Source organism: Coptis chinensis, chromosome 9 (assembly GCF_015680905.1).
Source record: "Coptis chinensis isolate HL-2020 chromosome 9, ASM1568090v1, whole genome shotgun sequence".
Lineage (NCBI taxonomy): Eukaryota > Viridiplantae > Streptophyta > Magnoliopsida > Ranunculales > Ranunculaceae > Coptis > Coptis chinensis.
This window is the reverse complement of record NC_141464.1, coordinates 57,198,591-57,212,857: the sequence shown is the minus strand read 5'-3', so window position 1 is coordinate 57,212,857 and position 14,267 is coordinate 57,198,591. Positions and strand designations below refer to the sequence as shown.

Genomic DNA, 14,267 nt, shown 5'->3' with positions numbered 1-14,267 from the left:
TCACAAACGGTGGGGAGGTGGGGAGATCAAAGGGGTGTTGTTGTATTGGATGTCTAATTATGAGGAAAGGCGACAATACCAATTCAGGAACTTGGTACTGGATTGGCCTCTTGTGATAATGGTCGACTCTGGGGATGTACTATTCTAGGGATGTTATTTTCGTTTAGTTCCCTGTATGTTTTTCTTCCAATTGCAGAACTTGTGATGTTCTCAATCACCAACTGTAACAGTGCTTTGCACGTCCTTTCTAATAAATTCTACTTATCAAAAAAATAAACTGAGCGATTACCCGGGTTACAATACTAAGAGTGTGTTTGTTATGATGGAAACATTATGGAAAGGAAAGGAAAATAAGAGTGGTCCACCTTTTCCATAGTTTTTAAGGCGTTTGTTTACTCATGGAAAGGAAATGGGCTTTTCCATATAGAAACAAAATCATGGAAATGGAAAAGGTTTTGTGTTAGCTAACCCCTGAAAATTTTGTGGAAAGGAAAGGAAATAGATAGCTAGGAACTTACTACTAGCACACCCAACAATACAATTATTCATTTCCATAGCTTTTACAAACAAATATGATTATTCTTTTCCCCAGTTTTTAGTTTCCTTTCTCCAGTTTACCAAACACATACCATTTAAAATTTCCATTCCATTCCATAGTGGACCACCTATTTTATTTCCTTTCTTTTCCATGAGTTAAAATTTAACAAACACACCCTAAATATGGATTTGGAGGTGACAACAATTATTTTGACTGCGACCCAAGCATGACATATTAAGTTTGGTCTTAGTTGGAAGAATGCATGGTGAAATGTGTTTTAGGTTTAAACCATTCAAAACGAGAAATCAGTGTCCGTTAATATCCATGAAGTTATGTTAAGCCTTAGTACAAACAATGGTATTGAAGTATTACTTCAAAGTTTCCATTCTTGTTAGAGAACTACAGCAAATTCGGTTTATCGAAGGAAAAAAACATACAGCAAAGCCCTACAATGGTTCCAGTTTTGAATATTGTTATCCAAATACAGCAAAGGCTTCATTCGAATAGCAGATCAACCAAGTTACTTATACTTACAGGAACTCATATTTCATGAACCAACTACATAAAAATAGTTAGAACAATAGAATTACGTAAGTAATACTGATATACTTTATATATATATATATATATATAAATCACATGAAACCATTTACACGATCCATTATTTACTGCAGACGACTTTATATTGTTCAAACTTAAATAGTAAGACCACACATGGCATTGAAGAACATATACCAAATTACAATACACAACATCCACAATGTCTAATTTTAAGATTTCCACCACGAGCTGCTCTCAAGAAGATGAGCTAGAAGACTCGAAAGGTGAAAGCCTACGTTTCTTGTTCGAAAGCAAGACTCTTGGTGATAGTTCAGGTGAACCAGAATACTTTTCCAAAATAGATGTCAGTGCTTGGTGAACAGAGGCTGTAAGTAGGCGACGTACTTCAGGATCATCAATATTTTCTATTTTGAACCCTGTCATGACAAATACAGTCTTCATTCTGCCTCCCAAGGTTGAAATCTCTGCCTTCACTGTCTTCAGATTGAAGGTCTTGAGTGCTTCTCTTAAATCGGAAAAAATCTCTGGTCGATCCTCACAGCAGAGATAAACCTTGATACAAAATGATCCCTCCATTGCATCCTCATGAGGCTCAACTCTCACTTCATCAACATCCATTGGGATGACAAAACCTTTACAGGCTTCTGCTGTGGTCCTCTTCAGCTCCTTGACATGATCGATCACTTCGGCCAGCAGTGAAGCCTTGTCCATCTGTGATACGAATGACATTAAGCTGGCCGATCAGCATCACATGAATTCATTTCATCACAAAGTTATGGTAGCTTAAAGCTTAGATAATTTGGTCCAAACCAAAAGGGTCATCACATGGCCACAGTTAAAAGAGCTGTGACAATGACCTCTGTTGGCGCGGACACTTCAAAGTTCTAATTAAGAAGTTCACAATTTACAAACCTAAAACCTTTCCAGGCACGTTGTAAAATACATGCATTGCACTTCCAGCTTCCATTCAAGCATAGAAGTAGTTGAATTGGGCTATTCATGAAGACATATGAACTGAAGTACTTTCATGCGTGTCGAATTTGTTAGTGGCGTTTTCTGCCAGTCACTTTGTAACTGGACAGTGAAACACATGCCCCTGTCCTCCTAGAACTTGGATGAGTTGGATCTGTAGTTGACTTGGTGCAGTTTCCAGGTATATTTCGAGGTGTATGTATCAAGTTATCGACAATCTAAGAACCTCGTAAGTTCATATTCATATACTGGAAAGACTTGCTTTACACTCTCCGACTGCTATTGCACAAACAGGGAAATTAACTTTTCAAGAAAAGCACCATCAACAATTTTACAAGAAAAGACATATGTTCCATCAAAGATAGAGTTATCCAGATAAGTTTTTTAAGCAACTCTAAATCTTAGACAATCAATCAGTCCATCTATCAACTATATACTAAATCACTCTAAATTCAAGCGTTGACCATAGAACAACATATCAATGACTTGAACCTTAAACTATCTAGTATCTACCATTAGTTATCTAAACAACAAGCAAACAACATACAAAAAATATAATCATCCTTAAACAACATAAGAAAACAAACCTTTTCAGAGCAAGGCACAAGACTCCTAAGCGAATTAAGATGAGAATTAATCCTTTCTCTCCTTCTCCTCTCCGCATCGCTATGATTCTTCAAAGCCACAATACTCTTCCCTTCACATTTCCCTTTCTGCCCCACTTTCCCATTTCCTCTAACAAGCTCTCCTCTCTCATTATCCAACACCAACGTCGTCGTAGACGACAAAAGTGCCCCCACACCATGCCCCAAACTAGTATTATTATTCCCCACAAACCCATCGAATAATCGCGCAATATTAGTATTACCACTATTCCAATTAAACAAAGACCCCATACTTAAAACTTCCCAACACAAATTAATCTAAAATTATTAAACAAACTTATCTATGAACGGAAACGAGGATCAAAACCAGGTGGACGATTAGTTTGAGCAGCAGACCAACAGGATATAATTCTACGACGTAAATTTTTACTACTAGTAGTACCACCACAACAACTAAAACTCTTTCTAGCCATAACTTAACAAAAAACAAGCTCGGGGGTGTTTTTTTTGTAACAAAAAAAGTGTTTTAATTGGAAAACATCCACATTTTCCTCTTTATTGTTTTGAATTGATGCATTTTCGAGGTGGGGAGTTGTTTTTGAGATGCCCAAGAATGGATTTTAGATTGAAAAATGGTCAACAAGATGATGAAGAAGAAGGCACAGGAAATGAGGATATAGCTCTAAACCCCAACACTAATGAAATATGACTTGTTATATAAAACCAATAAATTTTGGACGACTTTATGTTAAAAATTATAATATATAGTTTTGAGTATTTTGTACCAAATGATTGGTGTATAATATATAGTTTTGAGTATTTTTATAATGTATGTATGGGACCTTTTATACTTTGTTACTTTTATTATAAAGTTGATTGATATATTAAAAATGGTCAATTTCAGGTGATGAGGTTTTGGATGAAAAAGTGCATTTTTTATTCAAGTTTCTAATTATTGATTTTATTTTTATTTTTTTATCATATTTCATTTTCGATTTATTGCTGACAATTTAGATATCTCTGACTCTGAGTATTCTACATTAGGTAAAGGATTAAGAGCCACCACCCAGCAACTCCAGAGATTGAAAGCTTCTTTCTTATTAACATCACAAGATAAGGACACAAGTTTATTAGTCCAAAATACAAATAGCCACTTAATTATTTTATTTCAATGGCCTTATCCTTATATTATAGTATAGGTTTTGGAGCCTTGACTTGTAAGTTGTAACTTGTAACCATATACATTTCAAGTTTTACTAAAATAGAAGAAAACCAGCTTTCTAAGTGCTGCTAATATCTGGACATGTGATCATCTTTTGTAGAATGTTAAAAGGTTAAATGGTTTTATATGGGATTTGTATGGATTAGGTAACTAAAGATGAGACCTAATGAGTATTTTAATGTCTTAAGAGATGTGTAGGTTTGTTATTACATCATTGCTTTTATTTGGTGACATTTTCTATTTGCTTTGTGTCTGTATTCAGTTAACTATAGCCAAGAACAATGCTTTTAAATTACCGCAGTAGTTGTCTGTCTAGCTAGATTTATTCATACATCACCTGCTATCGCTGTTGAGCAACAAACAGCACATTTTTTTGTTTTCACTTGCTATGCATTTGGGCCTTTGCTGCAGTATGCATGTATAACATTCAAGAAAATCCACTTTGGTCTAAATCTCTAGTTCATTATCACATATATTTAAAAGTTCTTAATCACATATTCACATCATGTTTATTAATTATGAGAACCAAGGACTTTAAAGAAAAAGGAAATGCTGAAAGAGATAATTGGGAAGATAAGTGCAGCTACTTGTTGCTGAGGTATCCAAAAAATGTATCACCAGTTATCATCACGTTGGTTGAGGGAGACATATGAACTACCAACTTCTGTTCACTTCGTCTTTTCCTAGCTCTACATCGACGTCCACTTTGAAACCGTCCAAATTAGTAAACCAATTATTTTTTTTAGGAAAGTCGTTTAAGTAGGCGCCATGTATAGAAGTATGAGGTATGCATAGCCTACTAGATGAGCCAATTAGAATTTCCTTCCTATTAAATGGGGAAATTAGTAATACACACAAAAAAAACACGTCAACACTAAATTAGGGTAACCGTGTTTTTTTTTGTGTGTATTTGGGGAGACCCTAATATACTATTAGTGGGGGAAAATCCTAATTAGCTCATCTAGGTAACACTAACTAACCCTATATTTTATGGACAGAATTACATGATTCACTCTCCAATTGTGTACAGTGAACTGAATGTTTGTTTACTGATGAAACTCTTGCCAGCAAAAATGTGTTTGCGGTCAGTAGGTAAGAGGCCCATTAACAAGAGGATTTTGGATTGTCCACATACTCAAGTTCGGACTCAAAACTCTGAAGTCAATGACACTGGGTTGCTCTCTTCATGTCATTGGGCTAGTGATAAGGTCAATTACACTGGGCTTGCTTGAATTGGTTCCTTTTCCTTACAAAGGAGGTTTGGTTGGCCCATCCTTGTATGTGCTTTTTTCTGGCTTCCATGAGTTGCACGTTGCTCTATGGTAATGTACTAGAAATGCTTATAAAATGTAGGGAGAGCAATATTGCCGGCTGATTTCAAGTAATGCCTAAAATATCGAATTCAGTGAATATTTTGATGTATTTAAAAACCGATCGGAAATATTAGAGATATCTATTTTTTTTTTTGACCAGTTAAAAGTTAAAATTTTGTTTTGTATGTCGATATATTGGAAATATCGTCGATTATATCAGAAATATCGTAAATATATCAATCAAAGTCAACAATATATTGGTTAAAATCAACAATATCGGTCAAAGTCAACAATTTATATCATATATATCGTATATTTCGGTCAATATATATCATTATATTAGAAATTACGATATATATCGAGAAAAAAATAATTCAATATTCAGTTGAAATATATCGAATATATCCATATCGGTGTACCAAAAAAATGATATATATTGACGATATATCAGATATATCGACAATATTTTGGGCTTTGATTTCAAGTACAACCTTTGTTCTCAGACTGAGAAAACGCAGGAACATTTAGAGGAATTCTTAGAACTGATCAGATCATCAGAGTAATAATGAACACAAGCAGCAATTTCAAGCAGGGCCGAAAATATCGGTCAAAAGTCAATTTTTGCGTTATTTATCGCTTTTTTTCAGCCTACCGACTTCGAAACATTCAAAATATCGACTCCAAAAATTAAATTAATTTTAAACCAATATATATCGATAAAACCAATATAAAGATATATATCAACAATATATTCCGACATATTTTATAGACAGTTTGACTTTTGACCGATTTTGTTAATTGTTGACCGATATATATTATTATATATCAACAATATTTCCGATATATCCCAATTTTTCGATTTTTTTTAATATTATCACTAAAATGGGCAAAAATGATATATAGATCCGATTTTTCAATTTTTCTAATATATATTGGTTTTGGGAGGATCCAAAATATCTTCAAATCCCGAAACTTTCGCCTTGATTTCAAGAGCAAAGGAGTGGGCTCATGGTGCTTCAATTGCTACTTTTATTACTAGCACGCAAATTATTCGTAGTTTGCACATATATTTACTTCACAGGCTTATAACATATGACTATTTAGGAAATCAGCACCTTGAAATTGCTTCCTTGCCGCATTTTATAAGCAATACCACAGGTGGATTTGGAGAACCAAGTGGAACCCAACAAACCAAACAGTTTTCACCCTCCTTCAACTTCTATGGGGAAATGAAAACCATTGCCTTTGCAAGCTCGTAAGCTTTGTCATGCCCGAAGAACTTCTCAACTATTGCCAAAGAAAACTCAATGGAAGTCCCAGGACCTCTACTAGTGATCAGATTTGCATCAACCACAACCCTGTTATCAGCTTCACTTCGATCAGAAAGCTTGTCACACAAAGCTGGAAAAGCTGTAGCCTTCTTACCCTGTGATGGAATGCAACACATTTCTCATTTAAAGTTTGATCTACATAATACCTACACAGAACAACAATCGCTGGGATTGTTTGCGAAGTCATACCTTAAGTAAATTGTGGGGCTCAAGGACTAAAGCTGGAGATGCACATATTGCGCCATAAGGTCTATTTGACTCCGCCTGCTTTGTCAGCAAATTTACCAGGTTTTCAGAGTTTGAGAAAGTTTGTGCACCAGGAAGGCCACCCTGTAGAGAACAATAAATAACATGAGAAAAAAGACTTCGAAGCACGTTAAATGGACTGATATTGTTTCAAGTAAGTGGCAGAGCTAACTTACTGGCAGAACAATAAGGTCATACGGAAGTTTAGCAGCCTCCTCAAGGAACATATCAGCCACTAATTTTACTTTTCGCGAAGCCACAATTTCTAGTTTATCCTCAACAGATGCCACCACCACATTTGCCTTCGCTCGACGCAGGATATCAATGATCATAATTGCTTCCATCTCCTCCGTGCCATTCGCAATAGGCACAAGAATCTGAAGGAGAGCAAAGACGAAATGATGCAACTTGTCATATCATTTAGTCTATCCAACAGAGACAAAATCAAGACATATGTATATAGAAAGTGTAGCGAATAGACGAGGAAACATATTTTTGTGAAATAACATAGCAATAAAACTTCCATTATTAGTCTCACACTTTGATCACTGCCAATTGCTAAAATATCAACGCTATCCCAACCTACAGCAATTATCAATCACAGACAAGAAATGGGACAGTTCTGAGAAAATCTCACCATAAAGGTAAAATTATCCTCAACAAACACGAAGAGGCGCCACATTCTTACTTTCGTGAGACATTAAATATAAGAAGTATATCATGAATGATACCAGAAATAATTTCCAGCACAACATATATCAGGTCAACATGCGTCTTTAACATCTTGGTCTCACCTGTGGAGTGTCGTTGAATGTCCACTTTACTGGGTTGAACTCAGTTACAGTATAGTCATCTCCGTGTTTAAGACGCATCACCTGAACAGAAATGAATCATCATGCACACCATTAAAAACATATAAACATATAGGGTGACAAACCAAACTAAAAATACACTAATCAAGATTTTGTGAAGTGGATGTTGCAGCATAAGACCATTCTCTAATTACCTAACAGGTGGTGTGGATCGAAAGTGATCCATCATAATTCAAAGTTAAATGTGCTTTCAAACCACTGAGAACTCACGACCTGACCTCTATCTTTCTAAAATAAATTCAAATCCCAGATTTTACTCTTGCAACACGTGGGGAAAGGGAGCAGGACACTGGATGATCAATCAGGTGATTCAAATGTTGTGAGTAATATCAATCATGCTGATCTTCACTTATCTGGAGATTGATTCTGCAACCAGAGTCGTGCAACCAGAGTGGCTCTATTTGGCAATCAATTAATCAAAGATTTCTCTACTCTCCGTACTTATGGAATTTTTGTTTGTCACTTGAACTACACGATGAGACTTGATCCCAGATCCTTTACTGGTGCAGCCTTAATCTTCTTCTCCAATATTCTAGTTCCTTTCCCTTGATTACCTCCACCCCTTCATTGAGTGCAAAGTAGACTGAAGATTCGCAAACAATTATACATTACGGAGAAAGAGAAGTAACAAAGTTTCAGCAGGTTCGCAAGAAACCCAAACATCCAAATTTTACAACACCTTAAAACCAAAGACATAATGAAACCACAAACCAATGGTGACCAAAGGAAACGATTCACTGGTTCACCTGCTGATGAACAAGTACAACAGTCCACAACAAGTACACGAAGTCTTCAAATTTCAGTCACTGAGGAAACTCGTTAAGACAAAGTCCTAGAATCATTATATGGACATACAATTACAAGCCAAGCTCCTTTAGTTGGACAAGTGGACAGTCTCCTTTATCGAGATGAAGAAAACAATTCATATTATTTTCTTTCTTCTTTATCAGTAAAATTTGATCATAGAAGTATAGAATGACTTCATTAATTAATATCCAAATAAGTGTTGCCCAAATACCTATGCTACCCACCCACCCCCCCACATCCAAGTTGGATACAATCTACATCCTGAACTTACCCAGACCATTCAAGGCTTCAACATGTGTTCCAAACACCACACATATCTGACAGCTTACCAACAAACTTGGAAAGACCCTTCAAGGAGCGATCTTAAACGCAACATCCATCTAACTCCTTACCAACAAACTTGGTTACCGTTTCATGAAGGGCCTTCTGAAACTAATTCTCTCAGAAGCAAAGACATGCTCCTCTTTCAAGAGAGAAAATCTATCTCCACTCACTAGGTCAGACCAATTCCATAGCGCCCATGCATTGTGGCCTTTGGTAACTCGTTTAGGGAAATCCAAAGTTAACTACTTTTATGCTATGTTAAATAAATCTGACACCAAAAAAGGCAGTGAGTTGAGTGCAATGCTTTGCACGGTTTGCTAAATATGTTTTAAAGAATCCAATCAGACAAAGAATGGAAAGGAAATAGAATATACTAATGTGATGAGTAAAATTGTTTTTTTCTGATTTATGAAAGGTAGAAACAGACGCAACATTGCACCATCACAAGTTGGCTACATTGGAATGTTCATTGCTTCTGACTACATTACCAACATACATGTTTCTATATATAAAACAAACACACGGACTACTGCAGTGGTCGACATGATGACTGTGTGCTCTTCAAAAGTGTCAGTCACGTATAATTCAGATGATTTGTAATGAAGGATAACTTTATTCATGTACACCAAATACAGAAATAAATAAATTAGATTAATTAAATTAAAATGTTGGTTCCAAAAGAATTCCTAACCAAATAATTGTTAAAGGAAAAGGTATACAGTGGTACTTCCTCATACACATTTAGAAACTAACATTGAGCTCAGAGTTTCAACAAAATCAGACCTCTAATAAGTGCTTCCTCAAGTTTAATATCCTAAATGTTCAATAATTGACTGCATATTCATCTTTATCTCCGATGCAGCTAAGTAGGTCGAGGTCAGTGTCGCAGGTATCTAGGTCATTGATTACGGAAAATGCTATTGATCTTCACTTTCACAATCCATTCTAAAGTTTGTTTATTCCTAATAATAGCAATTTATTCATTCTTACCTACCAATACAATCATATTAAGAAAAGAGAAACATACCAATGGTCCAGCAACTTCATCAGCTTTTTCTTTCCCATACAATTTCTCAACTAGCACTAATGCGTATTCTATAGCTGTCCCAGCTCCACGGCTCGTCACTGTTTGTCCATCCTCTTGAACCCTTGATTCAACCGCTACCGCTTCAGATGCCAATAACTCCATGAATGATGGAAAACAAGTTGCCTGTCACAAAGTAATAAAAGAAAACCTTCAAATTCTATTAAGCCGATACTTCTCCAGATTCCAAGTTGTGGAGAAGTGGAAAGCTAATTATTTAACAAAGTTAATATCATAATTGGCCCGTTTTATCGAATCTTGTCTAATACCAGTCCTTTCTACTTACTTATGAGTATTGAAAGACTTAATAATACACCTACATACAATGCGAAGTCATTTTAATCCAACCTATTTGTCTACCGTCCTCCGTCTCAAAACATTGAACAATACATGACGTAAAGTAACCAGCCAATACTAGGTATCAATGAGTCCTCAACTCCTTATTTAACCATTTTATCAAATCTAATCCAATAACAGTCCTCATTACTCATATATCAGTCTTCAATGAGACAATGACTAGCACTGTGCATTTACATATTTCAAAATATCAAGCCATTTTTTTACAACCTATAAGTCGCCCTCCCTATGTCTTAAACCTTGTACATTAGATTGGTAACCTATAATCCTAGCAAATTCACAACAATATACTCAAAACTACTCACTTTAAATCCTTTCAACAAACCCCAAGCGCCAAGGGCAACAGCGGGTGCAGCACAAATCGCGGCATATAACCGCCCCTCCTCCGCTTGTTTCCTCACCATATTTTCCAAAACCACACAATCTCTAAGACTAGTAGAACCTGGCATTCCTCCCTACAAAAAACCACATAACATTAAAACACATAAACTTAACTCCAAAAACCAACTAAAAAAGCTTTACCGGTAGTGAAATGAGATCAAACTTAGTATTAACACAATCAGAAATAAAAGAATCAGCAACAAGTTTCAGTCCCCAAAGTGCATCAACAACACAAAATTTGTTTCTTTCTTCTTCTTCAACTGAAGCAACAGTAACTTGAGCACCACTTCTTCTAAGTATATCAATTTGAATCACTGCTTCCATTGGTTCAGTTCCATTTGCAATGGGCACTAACACCTTTTATAATTAATATAGTATTAGTCATTTATATGAAAATTTAAAACCATGGTATTGTAGAGAAAGAAAATGAGAAAAATGGGATTTACCTTTTTTTGTGAAGTTGTCATTGATGAAATGGAGAATGTTCGAGTGAGGAGTGAAGAGGGTGGTCGTGTTTTTGAGTGTGAGAGTGAGAAGGATAGAATGGGAAATGAGGTTAAGTTTGGTGTTATTAATTGACGTAACGCCATCTGTCCTTTTTGTGACTTGTGTTTCGAGAGGTTCAACCCCCCATGGTGATGGTTTTTTTTTATTTTGGGGTTCTGGTTTAGTTTTGGTGTGGTGACATGTGGGCTGCACTTACGCATTATGACGCTTGCCTTTGGTATAATATTTTTTTTAAGTTGATCCCAGAGGTAATACTTTGTGAGGATGATCTTATTATTATATAGATCATATCTACAAAATTTTACTTTATTTTGAAATCTCTATCATTTTCAAAAGTAAATTTGAAAATGTAATTATTTTAACGGTCGCAATTTGAAATTTTGCAATCCTCTTTTTGCATATTTAAAAGTTTCCAAACAGTCTATTTTTTGTAGGTTCTCTACGGTGAGAATGTGAGATCCACAAAAAATCAAGTCTTAAATGAATTTGTAAAGTGAGATATAGACTACTGTATAAACTGTTATATATAGATCCCTCCTCATACATATATAACTGATACCTGGTACAATATGGGTCCTACTATTGACAGACTCCAAATTATGTTGGGCAGACCTTGGCCAAAATTGAGGTCTGCAATTGTGTTGGGCACTACCAAGAGCCCAATACACCCCTCACAAAAAACACCTGAATACACAAAAAAACTGAGAAACCGGTTATAAACAGTTTCTCATTTATCTTTTTCTCTTCATCCTCAACCTTTTGTCTTTCCCAATTTCGTCTGACACTTACTACACTAAAAACAGAAATGGTGAAAATCAATGTATGTGGTGGTTTACTGATCCACCCTGTCATAGTGATTACAGAAGTAAACACATATTAATCTTTTTTTTAATTTGTAATTCCTCCCGAGTGTCATTACAAAAAAACTAGAATTGAAATGACTAATGAGTCCATTTTAAGATAGATTTCTTCTAGCAACAATGAAATAGAAAAAGTTATTTCACTTTCATTCAGAGAAGTCATTGTGAAACCAAAATAATCAGTCATTGAAGGAACACGAGGACCTCACCCGGTGTCATGAAAATCAACTTGCATAGTGTACAAATACAGAGCATTACAAACAAAAAAGGAATAACATATGAACTTTTTCTTCAGAGACAGAACATTATACATACTACATAAAAAGCATAATCAATAGAAATAATTATTACCTCTATGTGGGAGTATCCTTCATTTTCAATAGTGGTTATACTTTCCAAAGATATTGTAACACAGAAATGCCTCTTCCCAGTCTGAATAGGTGTAGAGCCTGGCTGAAAAGCCTCCTGCATTTTCGATTTACCAAGCTTCACCAAATTTTAGAGTTTGTCATCCCCATCATCCAAAGTGATAACTATGGAGTTTGTCAACTTAAGAGAGTGGAGGGTGTTTGAGAGTGAAGGGTAATAGAAGGTTGCAATAGGTTACCTTGATGTAGTTGAGAGGGTGCCCAACACAACATGTTTTTTAGGACAATGACAAACTTGAAATAATATATTTTATTTTTGGAGTCTGCTCAACACGAAATGGAAGGTGCCTGTAGCGAAAGCCTACAAGATTCATGTCCCTAATACAAGCAAGTAGAGATTTATAACCTGTTTATGTAGCGCCCCATTGAGCCAGGTCATGGGTGCCTTCTATGTTAACACATCCATAGTACAAAATATCGCAATATTTCACGATAAATATCAAAAAATCAAGCAAAGATATATAAAATATAAATATCATGATATAGTCATCGACATATTCAACTATAAATATCGATGATATTTGTAGATATATCGTGATATATCAATGATATGTCAATATATCACTAAACAGTTGACTTTATCGCAATATATCAACGAAATATCGACCCAATCTACTCTACACTTTTCTAAATGTAAAATTTTGTTGCTCAAGTGTGGAGTCGAACCTTGTTCCCTCAAGTTGAGCACTAACATTTATACCGTGCCACCAACTTGTTATGTAAATGTTGGCTCTCAACTTATTCATAAAGTGTGTGGAAATTTAAATTAACAAAATAGAGTTTTAATAACAATCAAGCTTTGTGAGAGGGATTGAACATAGGTTTCTTCCAAAAATTGTAGGCCCACTAACCACTAAATAATGAACAACATTAATATTCATGGACTAATCTATTATTGTGTACTTATTAATTTGTGCAGTTCAACTCAGTAACCCTATTTTTTTGGCGGGTTAAGGTATGGGCTGGATCTTATTACATTACAGAGAGAAATACCAATGTTCTAAACTCAAATTCTTGCAAAAACAAAGGTGTTAAAATTTATTTTTCTCCCAGTTCTTAGAGCACCATGAATCCCAAACTTATTGATGTTGAGCTTATATTTGAATTTGTATTTGGAACTCAAAACATGATTTCATGGGGCATATAACAATCTAAAATATGTGCAAATAAATTAGTTAGTATTTTTTAACACTAGAGTTGTTGTTCATATTAAAACTATCATCACATTTAATGAAAATATTGATGATATTTGTGGATATATCGTGATATATCCACGACATTTGCAGTAACACAGAGTTTGTTGATATTTGTGGATATATCATGATATATCCACAATATTTGCAGACGCCCCAATGTAAAATATCCTCACATAGGAGGATATATCCACGATACATATCTATAAATCAGAGATCGATATATTGCCCTATCCTAATATTTTGTACTATGAACACATCTGCTAATCCACTTAAAACCAAAAGACATCCTACTTCTAGCACTCTACACTTCTCAAAATATAGTCCTTTATAGGTTGTAGTCTCCATTCTACAAAAAGCTCTTCACTAGGAGCTTGCATTGTCATGATCACATTCTGACTATCACCTGCTACCAAAATGTGATTAAACCCTTAGTTATGTGCTAGGTTCATTGCCACTTCAATTGCTACCAATTCAGCTTCTTCAGGGCCTTATGCTGTGAATCTTCTATAGGTTGATCCTACTGGAACTCCAATGTTGTCCTAAGCTATCACTGCCCCAGTACGTTTTTCCTCTCTGTTGAAAGCAGCATCAACACGAATTAGAATGCAATCATTGTGGACGACAGGGAAAAGAGATAGAGTATCACTATTATAACAAGGTAAA

The 14,267-nt window shown here is 35.3% G+C and overlaps 2 protein-coding genes across 2 annotated transcripts; both read right to left on the bottom strand.

Annotated features, from left to right (window-relative positions):
• Positions 1-1,199: 1,199 nt before the first annotated feature.
• On the bottom strand, positions 1,200-3,395 carry LOC147476906 (putative transcription factor bHLH107). The gene is made up of 2 exons (XM_086584341.1): positions 2,659-3,395; positions 1,200-1,810 (listed from the first exon to the last, which is right to left on the bottom strand). Exons 1-2 carry the CDS (start codon positions 2,965-2,967, stop codon positions 1,334-1,336), a joined length of 786 nt encoding a protein of 261 aa, XP_086440467.1. The 5' UTR covers positions 2,968-3,395; the 3' UTR covers positions 1,200-1,333.
• Positions 3,396-6,223: 2,828 nt separating this feature from the next.
• On the bottom strand, positions 6,224-11,271 carry LOC147476905 (protein DJ-1 homolog A-like). Its single transcript, XM_086582453.1, has 8 exons — positions 11,060-11,271; positions 10,755-10,970; positions 10,538-10,687; positions 9,819-10,001; positions 7,583-7,663; positions 6,965-7,165; positions 6,732-6,872; positions 6,224-6,637 (listed from the first exon to the last, which is right to left on the bottom strand). The coding sequence occupies exons 1-8, from the start codon at positions 11,201-11,203 to the stop codon at positions 6,431-6,433; spliced, it is 1,323 nt and encodes a 440-aa protein (XP_086438579.1). The 5' UTR covers positions 11,204-11,271; the 3' UTR covers positions 6,224-6,430.
• Between the last annotated feature and the right edge of the window lie 2,996 nt (positions 11,272-14,267).